A 17,298-nucleotide genomic window follows, 5' to 3' on the forward strand; every position below is an offset into this window, starting at 1 on the left:
GGATAGAGGGATGTTGATGGGTGGATGGAAGGATGGATGTATGGATGGATGGATGGATGGATGGATGGATGGATGGATGGATGGATGGATGGATGGATGGATGGATGGATGGATGGATGGATGGATGGATGGATGGATGGATGGATGGATGGATGGATGGAAGGATAGATGGATGTATTTCCACATTTCTTTCACAACAGCAAGAATGCCCACTAAATGCATTTTTTTATTTATAATATTATTATCATTATATTATATATATTATTATTTATTCTACGAATATTACTTACTATTTTAAAGTCTGTGGTTGAACAGTGACTTTAGTGTATAATTTTAGAAAGGCCGTTCTGAAAAGTGGCTCACAAAAGATACGAAAGAACTGTGTTTTATGTCTTTTGGAATATTCTTGGGGTTTGTGTGAACCAAGTTTTGCAATCTTCCTGTAGCAAAGAATCACATTTATTTCCAGTATATTTGTCTAGATACATTGCAATTCCTCACCAGTAGTGTTTAGAGATTGGCCAGGGCCAAGACAGAGGCCACAGGCATTCACTACAAACACCCACACACAACACAGGAAGGAGCTCTGAAACGACTGCTGGTAAATATAGACCTACAGGATCCACATTAGATGGGATGGACAGCATTTAACGCTCCTGCACGTGGGAGAAAACCCCTGAGTTATCTAATCATGACTTAAGATTCTACAATTGTATTGGGTGAAGCCCTCTAACCATGCTATTGGTTAATCCCCAAGGCTCTGTCTTGTCTCAGAAAAAACTCACCGAACTCACTGAACTCGCCACCCAGCTAGCCCATATAGGAAGAGGAATACCTGCCACACTACCTTCTAGCGCGACTGATCTGAGAAAGGGCGGACAGCCGGGCGACACCGTTAGAGGGCTTCACACCAAATACAGAACCTGGAGTTTAAATTAGTTAACTCAGTGGTTCTACATCATGGTGCTACAGCCTCTATCCGAGATTCGATATTGGTTAACACAAAGACTGACAGATGTCCTCTGCCGCATGAGGACCACCGAAGCAGCCACAACATGGGTTGAATGACCCCTTAGACCATCAGGAAGAAAAAAACACCATGGGACCCTAATGAGGAGGACACCCTCGGTGTCACAACAGACCATCCGCTAACCAGCTAGTGCTGAACGTAGACAAGATAGCGGAGACCATACAGGAGCTGGAGTCCAAGCAACCTCTCGCACACTAGTGACCTGTTTCGAAGCCCTATGGGAGACCAAAAGAGAATTTGAAGTTATCATTTAGTTATTATAACTGGCAAAAAGATCCCCCGACCTCACTGTCACCTTTTACTCAAACAGCCCCCATTCGTCCTGGTGCCTCCCGTTTTTACACATCCCTATTAGAGATGTGGTAAAAAACACAGGAGTGTTTCGGAGTACAGATCCTAGTGGAACAGCCACTGAGGTTGGCCATGGGTACCAAAAAACCTCACAACTGGGATCTGCCCAGGAAAGGGATATGACATGAGAATATCTGTTTGCAACCAAAACCCGGACAAATCCCAGCACCACCCTGTAAGGGAACACGAGAGTAGAACCAAGAGCTCATTTTTTTCTGCATCCCTTCCACACAAAAATGTGAAGTATGTGTATCCCTGTTTTGAAGACATTCCAGCAGCATTGGACTACGGAGTATTTGATTGATCTCATTGGAATAACATGTGCTGCCTTTCTCATCAGTGTTCTCTCTCTACATCGCTGCTTTCTGGAACTCTGGCTCCATCAACAGCTGCACCTTATCAGAGGGCTTAGTTCTGTCTTACACAATCAATCCTAGAGCTGCCTCCTTTTTTAGCTTCCCCCTTCTCCCATTTCCCTTTGGCACTGGTCCCTCCTCTGTCCTCCTCATTCGCATATACCTACACCAGCGATCCACGTCCTTCCTTAAAAAATAGTTTGAAAGAAAAAAAAAACAGAACTCAACGTTTTCTTTTTTGGGGCACTGCTAGGTCATTTGAGTATTAACAGAAGTCGAACCTTTTTAAATGGGCTTACTTTGCGTGTTCAACTCATCTTTCTAATTAGTCCTTATTCTTTTACATGATTTTCCTTCTTTTTTTTTCAAATACCCTCCCCCGCTCAATGACTCACCCCTCATTCCAATCCCAGACGCCAGTTTCCTGTCCTTCTCTTCTGGTTCCTTATTCCTTATCAAACATTTTTCTAAAAAACGCATCCAAGGAGTCATTAGTAAACCCACAGATGCATCCATACAGCTTCTGCCTGTCACAAGGAGGAAATTCCAAGGTAATGAGGAATAGGAATGGAACAAATTAAGTGCTTGGAAGTCAGGTGACATGGTCAGTCATGAACCTACACATACGAAAGGGACTATAATGTTCTTGTGTTGAATTGTGCATTACGCTTTGACAGACGCAGAATAAAGTTTTACCGCATTAAACAAAATGGATTAAAAACATAATTAAATAGTTGAACCTCTTCTCTATTCTTTCTCAATAAGTGAAGTGATGTAGTTCTAAAGTTCTGCCACTAAGAGTTGCTGCTGCAGCACTTTGAAAAGCTTTTTCATGCTTCTCACTGTCAAAAAGAACTTGTGGCTGTAGCTTTGGTGTCTACATGAGATGTTTATTTACATTTTCAAGTTCAGGATATGCTAAATCAACGCCCGAACCACCTCATTTATTTGTACGGTCAAACTCACATTAACTTCTACCAGCATTTCATCTGGTGAGGCTAGGAAAGTTTATTCTTTGAGAAATGTAAAATTAAAAATCATACCTTCTTGTTCTGAATAACTTCATTTATTGTTTCTTGATAAAAGTACCAGGTTCTTATCAGCAAGTTGCCTTAACAATAAGCATAAATGGTGGTGTAACATTTATAAATAATTTTCTTTATGTTACTTATTAAACTTGGTAGAATTTACGTTTTAAAGAAGAGATGTTTGATGATGGCTTTGATGATATTTATGAATCCACTCTGATGTTTTGAAAGAGTATTCCATACAATGTACAATGATACAAGGCTGTCAATATTCGGAAAAGGAAGTTTTGATTGTTCTGATGGGTTTGGCAAAACAATATATTTGGGCGTTTTTTTAAATGTAGTGATGTCCTGACTTCAATGCCACCTATAGCGTCATTAACCTTTCACCCTTCACAAAGTCGTATGACTAATATGGTTAAAATATGATGATTAAATAATAATTAATTTCTCCAAATGTCTACATATAAATCGTATATTTTGTGGGGTACTAGTGCAACTCTTCTAGAACACATCCAAGGCTGTAATGGATTGTAACTTGGTATCATTTTAATTTATAGCATCATAAACCCGCCACCTTTTCACAATGACAAATGCGTCACCGATACATATATTTTAATAAGGTATTTATCAAAAATTCTACATTCAAATGGTATGTTTTATATTTCGCATCTTGAACTATCAATTTTAAATTATCTTAAACCAATTACCTGGGTGATAATCTTAATCTAACTTTGTTATTAACAATCAATAAATAATTGACTGTAATAAAAAAAACTAATAAATGAATAACAAAGGTGCATTGTAACACTACCCAGTATGAAAGACAGACAATGAAATGAATATATAACTGATGACTTAAAAGGGGAAAACCAGCTACTTATCAAAGGCAGCACCTTCAGGCCTGTATCGAAGCACTCACTCATATCATATCTTGACTCAGACAGGAATGTAAATGGCTCTTTGTAGACATATATGTCTTCATCATTTGGCAACAAGCAAACGGTTGTTACTTTGAGGCCATTGGCAGCTCTCCTGATGTTGGAAATACATGGAAAGTATTTTAGATGAGAATATTAAGGGACCATGTGAAACCATTGATCTTGTGTGCAAGCTTATACTATGACCTAGCTGTTGTTGAACCTTTGTTGTTGGGGAAGGTTTGCTTGTCTGGAACATGTGGACTATGAAGATCTTCTGAATTTGGTTAATTATGAGGTTTTCACAAGACTGTAGGATTTACCTTTCAGGGAAATCCCAAAAGTTTGCAACTAGCTCTAGGGTCCACTGCTTTTTTTTAATCTTGGCTTGTCCCACTGGAAGACAAATATGTCTGAAAAAACACAATATTGAGTTTTATTAAATTAGGTAATACTTTCATTTGCACATACTGTTTTGAAGTCAAAGGCTTTGAGCAATTAAAGAAAAATCTGAAAATATGTTATATGTTACATTAAAAAAAAGTCACATGACGTTTATAGTATTTCACACATAACATAAAGGTATCAACACTAAATAAAACAATACTTCACAATACACAACTATTCAACATGCATCCCAACATTAGATGTGAACCCTAATTAAAATAAAACAAAAAAATAAATAACCAAAGACAATGTTTACCATTATGGAAATTTGAAAAGTACCCAATTTCTGTAGCTGATGTACTTGGTCAAGTCCCGCCTTTTGTTGCTTCTGATTGGTTGATATGGAGTGGTTCCGTCCGTGGTTGGCTAGATTTACGCGTTTATAACATTTATTATCAGGAAAATAAAAAATAAAGAGTATTTAACGGGTGAATAAAAGCGCGTGAAATTTCAAGTGTGGCGTGCGTTGTGAGAATGGATCAAATTGCGCGACTTGACGTACAAAGTACTAGTATGAGTATTGACATAATTTATAGACAAGTGAAGATGATACAGAATATAGAAACATAAATTCAGAATAAATGGCTATGGAAAATAATCTTGCATTATTTATTTTTAATTTTATAGAAAGGGTTTGACGGTTTTTATTCATATACGCTTTTTCATTTACACAATCGGAATATATTGTGTTACCTTAGAGAAAAGGACTATTAACAAATGTAAACGTGTTGTTGAAATATTGGTGAAAATGTGTTGATTTTTTTCTGTTTGCGAGTAATTTTTATATTTTTCGTAAGCCAACACGACTTTTCAATTGACTTCGCTTAAGGCTTCTCTTTGCTTCCCATTAGCCAATGACCATCCAGCATTACACGCTCCCTCTCGTGGCCAACCAATCACAACGCGGTAATAGTACTCCACGCATGCTCGTGGCTCCGCCCCCCCGCTGCCCTGCAGAGAAAACAACTTATCTCACTCTTTTCGTGTATTGACGCTTCAACCTCACTATGACGGGACTCTCACGACACTCTGGGGATGTTTAGCGGGAAAACGAGCAAGGTAAGCCCGGGACGTCCCTCACGTCACATTTTTCAAATGTTGAGTAACTTATTTGTTGCTGTTTGGGAGGCTCAGGGAAAAGATGACGTATTTACATGTGTGCGCGGGTCTGTTGCGCACTTTCCATTGAGACCACCACTGATATTTTCCTTTATAAATATTTACTTCTGAGTTTTTTTTTTCTCATAAGGTTACTTAAAAGTAGTTTAAAGGAGAATGGGGGGCGCTCCTTTTGAGAGGTTGTTCCTCTTGAGTGGTCGCACCTAATTAAAGTGACGTAAAATGTTCTGAATAGGGTCATATGATGCATTAAGTAGACCCTCCACCACCGACTGTGTTCCTGCGTCAGCACCGGTCATTGTGGGTTAATGTCAAACAGTTGGAGGAGGCGAGAGGTTTGGGTTGAGAATCTCTTGTTACGTAAGCGAGAGGTTCTCCTCAACCTGACAGGTGATCCTTGGAAGATTTGTTGGCGTGTTTTAATAAGGATTCTGCCTGTTCTTGTCTTTTCTTTACACTCTTCACGAGGCATTCAAGCAGAATCCTATTGGAAGTAGCTGGTGTTTTTATAAGGTCAAGAAATGTGTTTTTTATTTTGGGTCTCAATGGATTTTGGAAAGAAAAGTTTGTAACTTCTAACATAAACAGTATGTTCCAAAGTCCATTTGTCTATAACACTTCATCATAAACCTCGCCCTGGATTTCACTTTCTTCTTATTACATTTAGTAAAAAAAAAAAAAAGTCCAGTTTGTGGATCTAGAATGATTCGATTTCAATAATTTGATTTTAAAGTCACATCCAAGTGGACAAAAACTCTATATTAAATTTGTCCTAACAAATGTAAGTAAGTAAGTCATTTTTATTTGTATAGCGCTTTTCCAGACCAGGTTCACAAAGCGCTTAAACAATCAAAACAATACTCAATAAAATATATACTTTAAAGGTCAAGATAAAACTGATAACACAACAGGAGTTCCAGAAAATCATGGAAAAGCCTGAACAAATAAAAACGTCTTAAGATGTTTCTTAAAGGAGTCAGTCAACTCCATCAAGCGCAAAGAAATGTATCTTTAGTTGTAACGGTAATTAAACAATCTGATATATACTCTGTCATGTAGACTGTTACTAGGCTTTCTACGAAAGTGGTGCCTCAAGTTTTTTATCCTGCAACAAACATCCTGTTAGTTCATGTTTCACATCCCAGCTGATTAGTGCTGGCTTCATATCATGATCCTGACGTCAGAGATCTCATCCTGCCTTGCTACACGAGAAAGAAAGACGACGGAATATCGACCGATAACATTGTTGGAACTCTCAAAGCTTTCCTTCTCTGATAGCTGACTTGGGGAAACAAATTAATCTACTTATGGATGACGTACTGCGAGTTGAATTGGCTCGATGACTTACAGCAGACGGAGATCTGACAGTTCAAATTTATTACACAACCCCAGCATCATTGATTTCTGAGCAACCGTTTTGTTTTTCAAAAACAGAAGCGAAGCTCCTGCTATCGTCAAGGAATTCTAATCATTTTAGATCATCACGATTTAAAGTCAAGTTGGGCCATTTTTTATTGGTGTGACTTGTATGTTTGTTTTCCATATGAAGTCAAGTGAACTGTACAGCAAAATGAGGAGAGGACCAAGCATGCATGAACTTGTTCTTTTGCTCTGAAAATGTGTATTTTATTTTGGATTAACAAAAAGTTTTCAGTCGTAAGTGTAGTGTGTTGTTGTCTGAGGCAAAGCGGCTGTTTGAGAGTACAGTATATAGTAGAGGCTCCTCTGCCAGGTGTAGTGGCTGAGACTGAGGCTGGTTCATGAATCTGCTCCAGGAGGACAGTAGGTGCTTGTCACTCCTGGAAAAAGCTGCAGGTTATAAACATTATAAGCGGAAATTAATCAGATAGGACTCCAGATGGCTTACCAAGACTTTACCAGTCTGCATCGTAATCAGATCTGGATGAATCGGTTCATACATTTTTTTAAATGCCATTGTGTAGTTACTGAGATGATGTCATGGACACACCAAGGCCACTTCTCGAGGGCCAAACAGACGGATCTTTTTTTTACCGGTAATGACCTACTGCAGCTGGAGGTGTTCTTGCAAGGCGTTACTCCATGTTTGTCCTCGGTTTTAAGCCAAGTTTTCAGAACGGAAGTGTACCACAGTGTAGCTATGACCTCACGTCAAGAACAAGCCGTCTCTTTTCCCTCCACTGCCGTCACACCCTTTGGACCGCGCATGTGCAAACACAAGTTTAATGGCCGAGGCAGAGAACGATCAGCTGATGATAAGGCAGCACAATGTCAGGAAAAACAATCCTAGAGGGGTCATAAAAATCTTAGAGAAATATGAACAATAAGCCAAGGTTAGCACAGCCTAATGTGGTAATAATTTCATGTGTTTATTGAGTTGAACTGCATCTAAAGTCAACTTATATTCTTGTTCTTAAGAGACTCGTGGCACAGGTGGTCTACTCTATATCTCTACTTTCCTCCCGCCACAAAACACCTTGAGGGCATTCCAACTGAAACAGAGGGTCAAGTTTGTAAATTCCTTCAGGGGCCTTTAGACGACTTTAGTGGTTGAGTTTGCCAGCTTTGCAATCGCAGCATTTGCAGACCAGATGTCATGGACCGAGCTACAAGCTCTTCTGTAGTTCAAACAAGACAGTAAGTGCCGGAACGATCGGTTCTGATGTAGGAAAGTGGCTTAAAGAGCAGCATTAATTTCCATTTTTTAAATGTTATACTGAGAAAGATCAGGTCAATATGTCACTGCTCTAACACATTTGGTATTCAGGAACTAAATTTTAAAAAATGGTTCTATTAATAAAAATGAAGGTTTTGGCAACGACCTGATGTAGCTGGTAATAACTAACACAGGGCAATAGTTGGATAATGCAAGTAAAGTGGGTTTTTATTCTTGCTAAGGTCCTATTTAAATAGCAAATGTATTATGATGTGAGTCTTAAATCTAACAACAGTTGCATGAAAGAGCACTTTCCCGATATTGTAGTGATACAGAGTCTCTCTTTATAGAGCTCTCTTCAGCGTGAGTCATTTTAAAATAGACAAGACAATAACTCGCTTATTAAGTTGTTTATTAAAGACATTATTGAAGATATTCTAAGGTAGTAAGAGTGAAAAGGGAACAATCAAATGTAGATGTGTGTAAGAATCACCTTTTGAGCCTAAAAAGAAATATTGGGTAATAATGTCAAAGTTAAAACGGTTTGACAATCTGGGTTGTTCCCTGCTGACCAGCTGCATCATCAGTAAAGGTCACCAGTTCCAAGAATCCAACTTTTCACTAAGTCCAATCTTTGTCTGTGTATTTGCTATTTATAGAAATAAGGGGGTGGAGTTTCCACTTGGAGCACAAGATGGGCTTTCTCTCTCTGTGTGTTGGTTTTTACATTTTTGTGTCTCACCTCTGTGTCAATGGGTTTATACTTAGTCCTCACTCAATCAAGCATTTGTTCATATGATGATGGATAAGTTTTGAGGAAAGTGAAAGATCAAGTAAGAGAATGAACCACTAGATCAGCTCAGTGACCCACTCATCTTCGCAGACCAAGATGTTTTTTCATCCATTCCTGCGTTGACAGTAATTACTGCTCTGGGTTCAGCTCAGCAGGTTGTTTTCAGTCCTGGTCCACTTTGACTCTACCAGCTGTTTTCATGCTTCCGGTGCTGTTATTCTCCCCGATGTTGTAGACCTCCTCCACTTCGGTTCCTTCTGCATGAATCCCAATGTGACACTTGAAATCAGCCATCTTTACAACACCGGGAAACATGAAATATAGATATACTTCAGACGTGAAATTACATATCATCTTTGACTTTAACTAAATAAGACAAAATCCGTTAAAATGACTTCAGCTTTTCAATATATATAAAGTAAAAAAATAAAAAATAAAATAATATATATAATAAGATAATCCAAATGAGTTGAAATAAAAATAGTGATGGTGAAAGCAGCAAGTTATTGTTTATTTGTATGAGAAAGAGGAAGTCAATTTCACTAAAATGAACAATCAAAAAAAGTAATTCACTTTTTCTGGCACGATTTGACTTGCCGTCATTGAGGGAGGATAATAAGAAAGAATGTTCGCAGAACACTAAAATACCAACGACCCAGGGATCATCATTTCTTATTATTTCTGTAGTTGGCCAACCTCTTAACAACAAATGTTCTCTTGGTTCAGCTGCAATGCCACCCACCTGGTTCAACAACCAGAGGACTCAGTTGTGCTGGAAGCTCTGAGAGTGGCAAGCAGAAGCTGGTGCAAGTTAAGCCGCTGTCCAAACACCGTCCAATCTCCAGAACAGTCTGAGTCGCAGGATCATGGAACATTTGTGCGAAAACAGCTTTGTTGTGAATAAGAGAACTCTAACTCTAAATAGAATAGAAATATTAAAGCAGTTGATGGTGTTGACCAAACACACGATCATTGTGAACATTTGATAAATTGTTGCTCTTGGATGTTGAAATTCCCAGCAAAAAACTATTTTCTCAAAGGCCCCCCCACACAGAGTTCTTTCTCCATGTAACTATGCAGAAAAACATGCTAAGCAATCCCAGTGCTTAGCCCAAAGTCTCATGTTCAAAGCCTTTGCTGAGTCACGTCAGCTCCACTCATTTACGGGTCTGATCCCCATGTTGGGAAACAAAAGTGGCAGTGGACAGGAACCACTTCCCTGTGAACTTACACACACTGATGTGCACGTCAACACACTGGCTTGTACAGTAACACTTGGGCATGAGAAAACCCACTAACTGTACAAGTGCACACAACTACACACATAACATGCAAATATTCCACTTGTGATACAAATGGAACTTTCAAGACTCAACTGACATTTAATTGAATTCATTGTCATGGGTATGTGTGCAGGCGGGGAAGGGAGAACCCCACGCCTTCAAGGAGAAAACCTTCAACAAGAAGAGACAGTGTAGTGTCTGTCGCCAGAACATCGACAACATTGGCTCCTTCTGCAGAGGTAAAGTACTTTATATAGTACAATTTAGTAAATTATTTTAGATAAGAATGTGATGTAAGATATAAGATATAAGGATGTGTTATGGTTTTGTTTGTGCGTTGATGTTTTCCCTGAAGCAGTAATGAGGGGAGACTTATTATTACCAAAAATATTTTCTGCATATTTTTAGGATTTTAGTCAATACAAACTAAATGCATGCTTTTCTTCTGTTTTCTACACACTAGGATGCAAGACAGCATCTCACAGGAAGTGCGAGGCCAAGGTAAGACTTTTTACTTCAATACATGTGTAACCTGGTAATACCTGCAAAATATTATATTATATTATATTATAGAATGATATTATTATGCATTTATCATTTTGTATGTGGATTCAATACTGGCAACACTGGCCCTAGAAGACAGTAAGACAGATGTACACACTGCACACAATTTGGCATTAAATAGTTGACACCAGCACAAGTTAGTTTGTTAGGTCAGTCTTCCACATTTATGGTCACCTGTGGCTCTAAGTAGCCATGATGGAACAAGGAAAACGAGACTACAAACTGCTATATTCTTTCTTCAGTGCACACACTTTCAATTTCTATTTTCCACATTCCTGACTCTTGACTTCTGCTACAAGCTAAAACTTCAACCAGCAATACACGAGGAATTGATGCATTCAAAGGCCTTTAGTGCTGCAACAGTCAAAACTCTTGTATACGTAAAAGTCTTTAATTCATATAGTATTTCTGAATAAACATACCCAGTTCCGGAAATACAATTTTTTAAATGTGGTAGTATTTAATGTGACAATCTGACAAATGAATATTGATGTTGAACAGATATGGCAAATACAAGTCAGCCAACACTGAGTCTTTTGTTTTCAAAAAGATGAAGTGACAAAATCATAAGAAGCCGTCATGGTGAAGTCCTGCCGACGTGACCTCTCATGATAGTCGCTGATTCACGCATTGTCCTGTCGGGATGAACAAGAGTTTCTCTGAATTGTACACAGCCGCACATTATGACCTGGAATATCGACCTCATGGGTGTTTGTGAATATAAGGGTTGCTCAGTACCGTTCTTCGCAGTAAACATGTTGCCGGCGTGAAAGGATCATTGATGGTGGGATGGAATTATGAATAGACAGAGGGCTGTATATAGGAGAATGCCAGGCATGGCTGGACTCATGCGGAGGTTGAACGAGTAGTCTTGGCAGACTGATCTCATCCACTTAAAAAAAAAAAAATCCTGCAACCAATGGGGATAAAAGATGTCTTTATGTGGTGTGTACCTTAAATTAAAGGGAAAATCTTCATTAAAGAATATTTGCATTGAAGAAATGAAAAGAAAAAGTCCAGGGATGAGTTGTGTTTTTGAGGTTTCATTGTGAGAATTTAATGTGTTACTCTGTGATATTCATCGCTGCTGCTCAGGAAGGGAGAGGCCAGATAAGATATGGGTGTGTGACGCTGGTCATCCTTCTTAGTTGTTATGATGTAGGAGGAGAATTATTTTGTACAGTAGTAATGTATAGATAATGTCATATAAAGAGTCTGTTTAAGATGTTGACACAAATGATTGTAATTGCACATCGTCTGATAACTTGAGAGAAACTCGTGAGTTTGATCACAAGTCAGCCTCTTTCTTTAAAGCTATCCTGTCCATCTATCCACCCATCCATCCAAAAATAAATATCATTCCTGCTGTGATACAATCAGAGTGCAATATCCAACATACATGTGACGATCCCACTTCATGATCCTTTTAACAAGAGAGGATGTTTAGACAGAAGCAAGGGAGGATGTGAGGGTGACAGGAAGAGTAACAACCCTCCCTATGTTTGTCTGCACTGAAAACCTTTTCATCAGTGCTTGTAGTTGGTTACCCGCCCACGTCTGCCGATTATAAGGAATCAAATTGACATGGAAACTGCTGGCATATTATAACAACCCTATTTCCTGTCTCCTTGTCAACTCAATTCTGGTTTCCCTGGAAATGACAGCCGACCCAACATTCCTGCTGTACCCTTTACACTTCCTGTCCATGGAAAGTCTAAAAGGTCACTCCTCTCACCCCATGTGAGAGCGACGATGTTGTTGCTGTTGGAATATGTCACTCATCGCTGTGTAAACATGATCGTCAGTATTTCACATTCCAGATCGAACGATACAGAACTTGTTAACAAATGCTATGAAAAGTCAACGTCCTGATACAACTTGCTTTCACCGACGCACTACATCTGACACAAAGATGATGTATTTGGAAGGTATTTTACACTTTTACACTTCTATGATCGTCTAATATTATTGATTTTTTTTTTACATTAGTCACCTCTTCTGAATGGTAGGAACAAGAGAAAGATGAAAAAGCAAAATCTGTTTTGCTATTGTGGCCCTCAGTTCCCCTCATGCTGGCCTGGCGCACCCCCAAACATGACTGTAGCCAGCATGAGTCATTGAGGATAACAGGAAACATATCGTTCTGACATTACAAGATCTGCTCTGATCTCTGCTGATGATTAGCCACAGACTGCCTCATATCACAGACGGGTCTTGTAATCGTGCAGATTGTCGTGCGTGTGTGTGTGAGTGGATGTGTGTGTTAACGAAGTGAGTGACTGATGTTGATTAGTGTTAAAAAGCTGAACAGTTCTGGGGTTCTGCCAGTCTGCTCGGTGTGTGGGAATGTGAGAGCCAGCAGAGTCATAAGCCAGCAGTTCCACTCTTTCTTGACCGAAGACGAGATAATTTCTTTCAATCGTTTACCTTCAGAATACAAGTTTTTTGTGTAGCAGTTCCAGTGTGGGTTTTAAAAAAGCTCCCAAATATATCAGTATTTTATCCACGAATAAAAAAGGAAATCATGCACTGTTACAAATTGTATTTATTGAAATAAAAAAGCTATTTACATTTTAACAGGCCAAGTTACCTGTTGACAAAAGGTTATTTTGCTACGAAAGGCAAGGTCCTTCTTTTAAACTTTGTTAGAAAGTGGTCCGTCAGAAACTGTATAGTTTGCACGGGTTATTTCCACACCTCCTGCAACCTTAGATGGCCCTACCTGCTCTAATTCTTTTATTGTACATTATTTGTAGCAATATTCAATAAAAAAAAAGAGTTTGATGGTGAAGAATTGTGAAAGTGTTCTCAAAGAAGGGGTCCTATGTTTAAATGAACCTTCGCCTGTTAAGATGTTTTGACCAAAATAAATTTGGATTCATTAAATATGACCTCCTAATGCTGCAATTTCAACAAATTACTTTGTAGTTATTTAAAACCTGTAAATGTTTTAAAACACTTTTGTGCGTAATCATTCTGAACAGTACAATTGTGTATTTGAAAATGGGAAAATTTGATTTTCAGACGTTCTATGAAGCTATGGTTCTTTAGCAGATGTTTGATTTGTGTGTTGACAAACTACATACCGTCATGCCTATATCTGTTGATGTGTTTGTTTCCATAACAGGGACTCGAGTCCCACCACATGCACCCGTGTGACCTGCCATATCTTAGCCCCTCAGCTGCCCGGAAAGAAACACAGACATGCTTTCTGTTCTTTTGCTGTCAAAGGACGAGTGGGAACAAGTGACAAAGATACACATGTGGAGAGAAACGTTTTGAAGATTAACTCTTTGTTGGCTCTCCTCTCATACTGCAGAGCGATTTATGCGTGATACCAGGCTTTGAGCAAATGCAAGGGTTTAGTTTAACCCATGTGTTGCCTTTGTTAAGCCCTGACCCTGAAGTCCTCATTCATGGGTCTGCTTTTCTCATATAGTCCATCTTGTCATGATTACGAGGCGTTACACATGTGGGAAGCATTTTAAAATAGTAGTCGTGATCTTTAACCGACTCAGGATTGTCATGGAATTGTTCTCAGAGAGTTGGAGAGAAATCTCAGTGAATTGTTCAATAATTTAGTTATTAAGAGACAAATTCAGATACAAATTGAATGACTTTCATAGTGCTAGTTTTCTGCAGATTGTTATAATTGGATCATGTTTTGTTCTTCTCATGCCTTCTTGCGTCTTTGATTGAGATGATGAGAGCTTGCAAGGCTGTGGTCGGCGTGGACTGATGATTTGTTCTGGCTTTCATCAGGGTCTACTGATTGACTCTCCCAAGGGAGTCATGGAATAGGTATGCCATTAGCGTGAATAGCTAACATGAAGGAAAGGGCTGTGTTGCTCAAGGGAATGTTCACTCCTGTCTGACAATGGCATGAGCTAAGGCCACAAACGCATGATACCAGGTCTGTCGTGGACTTTTACTGGTCAGTAGAGACAAACCTGGAACGAGACATTCCAAGCAAACCCACAATTTTGTTGCATACATGTCCAGGGTGGGGCTGGTTGTGTTTATTTAATTTTATAGTTGTTCATCGTTGTCATGTCACTGCTGATGCAGAGTTTTGGACGAGAACTCCAAAATCATGTCATGTTATAGTTGTTTTCTACATCATCAGTTAGCATTTTATAACAAAGGCGAACATTTAAAAGGGACAACATTTATTTTGAAGCACGAAAAGATTCAGTCCAAGTCAGAAAAACCATTAAAGTACTGAGATACTGTAGCACAGACCTCCCTAAAGGAGCACACGTGACTTTAAAAGAATGCAGCATAAAATTACATTAATAGTTTTCTAGAATTTTATGGCTCATAGCAAAAGTTCCCAGAACAGAAATCGAACTAAACTTTAAGCTAACATGACAACGTGCTGGTTTAGGAAGGTACTCTCTTGAAGTTCTCTAACTCAAAGCCAAAATGATCTTTGCTGTTTTTCCCATTATCCGTGCACATCCAACATCAGACATCTGTAATAGCATCATGAATCATTGCACGGTTATGACTTCTTTTTTTCAACATGGCAGCCAAAGTGGTATTACCCTCTGTGGAAATGTCTGAGTTTTATGGGAATGCGGCAAGAGGCACATATTTTCAGACACACTTCCAACGTGAACTACCAATTTCATAAATGTAACATTATATTCTTCTCAAAAGACGGGGGCTTCTCGTTTGTTCAGAGTAAGCCTTGTGTGTTAGCCATGCATCTTTTGACTTTGATGGTTTAAAGATAAAGTTAAGAGGTCAGAGAAGTGAGGACCACTTTTAAAGAACATGAGACTGATTGTGGAACACTCGCCAAGCAAATTTATTCAACATAATTTTTATTGTTATTGGAAGTCAGTGTATAATTTCTGACATTGATAAACTTCTGGTCTTCTTTTAAACACTGGCATATTTGTAGGTCACAAGTATAACCTTCTACTCAAAAAGCCAGGCTTAGACTCGACTGACCTCAGTAATTTTAGTCCTATTTTTAAGCTTCCAATCTTAGAGAAGGTGGTGTCTGAGCAGCTATCGTTGTTCCTTGATTATAGCGACATCCATGAGAAGTTTCAGTCTGGCTTCCGCAAACATCACTCTAGAGAGACAGCCTTACTGAAAGTGTCCAGTGACATCATGATGTCGGCTAAGTTTAGTCAATTGTTTGCTAGAAATCAAACAATGGCTGAGTGAAAACACATTGCAGCTAAGTGTGGACAAAACTGAAACTTTGGTTATTGCTCCTGATGGTAAGGTTTCAGGGTTGAGTCAGTACTTGGGTGACTTAGGTCAGTCTGTCAAACTGAGCCTGAGAAACCTGGGTGTTATATTTGACAAAGAAATATTTCTAGTTCAACACTGCAGAAAACTGACCAGAAACTGTTTCCTTCCATTGAGACAAATCTTTATACTTAGGTACACAACATGATCTGGAGCTTGTAATCCATGCGTTTGTGTCTTCTCATTTAGACTATAGAAGGAGCTGTCTCGCCTGCAGTTAATAGAAAACTCTGCAGTGAGAATTCTGACCCGCTCAAGTAGAATAACTCACAATTCCCCGATCCTTTAAACTCTTCACTGGCCAGTTTCTTTCAGGATCAATTTTAAAATTGCAGAGCTATTCATGGTCAGGCTCCTCCTTACATCAGTGATCTGATCCAGCCTCTGCGTTTGATGGAGTCTACCGACTCCTTCAAGAAACATGCTAAGACATTCTTATTTTTGTAGGCTTTTCCCTGATTTTTGTGGGACTCCTGTGTTTAATGTGTGTATCGTTTTTGATTGTTAAAGCGCTTTGTGACCCTGGTCTAGAAATGCGCTTTACAAATGACTGTTACTTACTTACTTACAACTTACAATATTCACTTGAACGTTAATCTACTTATCTTGGCAACTATTCGGCAGGCCCCATAAAATGATTTAGCGGGCCAGATGAATTTGAAAAATGTGATTTAAGTTTAAGTAAATGGTGAATACATACAGTACAGTATACGTAAAACCATCTATTCACCCATTCACACAAACAAACACATTGATGGGAGTAGGCTACGATGCACTGTGACAAAACACCATTAGGATAAATCGGGTTAAGCCTCTTGTTCAGGTACACAATTACATAATCATATTCAGAGCTGGGATTGAACCTGCAACTTATAAGGAGAGTACACTGAGGGCACTGGGGTCATGATCTGAAACTCAACATCTGGACCACATGACCAAAACTATTTTTGTGGATAGAGTACAAAATACTCTGACATACTGTACATGTAAAGGTTGTTTCTTTAGCTAGTTATAAGATGTTTATATGACCTTCAGCTTGACTGATCAGCTTGACTTGATCATTTGATAATGATTGGAATGTAAGAAAGATACAAAAGAAGATATAAATGTGTGTATACATATTTTTCACAGCCTTTATGTCCCACAGAATTTTTTTTACCTTTTTTATAAAGTGCTCGTCAATATGCGATCAAACGTTTGCATATACAACATTTGACAACCTCAGTATATCACTGTATCTTATCAGGCGAAGTCTGTAAACAACAAGGAGGTAAAAAGGGGAAGTGGTAACTAACAACTAAAGTGCAGAGAAGATTAGAGGAAAGGAAAGACAGAGGGAGAAAAGTGCAGAAGATGGGTTGAGGTCGATTAGCTTGGCTTGGGGAGATGGAATCTGGTTGTGTGGTGAGTTTGTTCTTGTTTTGTAGCCATGTCTCATGGCCCCCTCTCTTGGGCACCAGCAATGAGGGGGAAATAGTTTGAGGAGGGCCTTTTTATGAGAATA

At 38.9% G+C, this 17,298-nt stretch overlaps 1 protein-coding gene across 3 annotated transcripts in view; it reads left to right on the forward strand.

Annotated features, from left to right (window-relative positions):
* Positions 1–17,298, forward strand: part of tns2a (tensin 2a) — a 34,067-nt gene that overhangs the window by 2,473 nt on the left and 14,296 nt on the right. For 2 of the 3 annotated variants that reach the window (XM_087780817.1, XM_087780818.1), the window contains exons 2-3: positions 10,096–10,201; positions 10,426–10,463. In XM_087780817.1, the coding sequence (XP_087636943.1) occupies positions 10,096–10,201; positions 10,426–10,463 (144 nt within the window). Of the gene's footprint in view, positions 1–5,098; positions 5,192–10,095; positions 10,202–10,425; positions 10,464–17,298 lie in introns of those variants that run through there. The other variant, XM_087780816.1, reaches the window with a different exon arrangement.

The sequence above is a fragment of the Callionymus lyra genome, chromosome 19 (genome assembly GCF_982586985.1).
Source record: "Callionymus lyra chromosome 19, fCalLyr1.hap1.1, whole genome shotgun sequence".
NCBI lineage: Eukaryota > Metazoa > Chordata > Actinopteri > Syngnathiformes > Callionymidae > Callionymus > Callionymus lyra.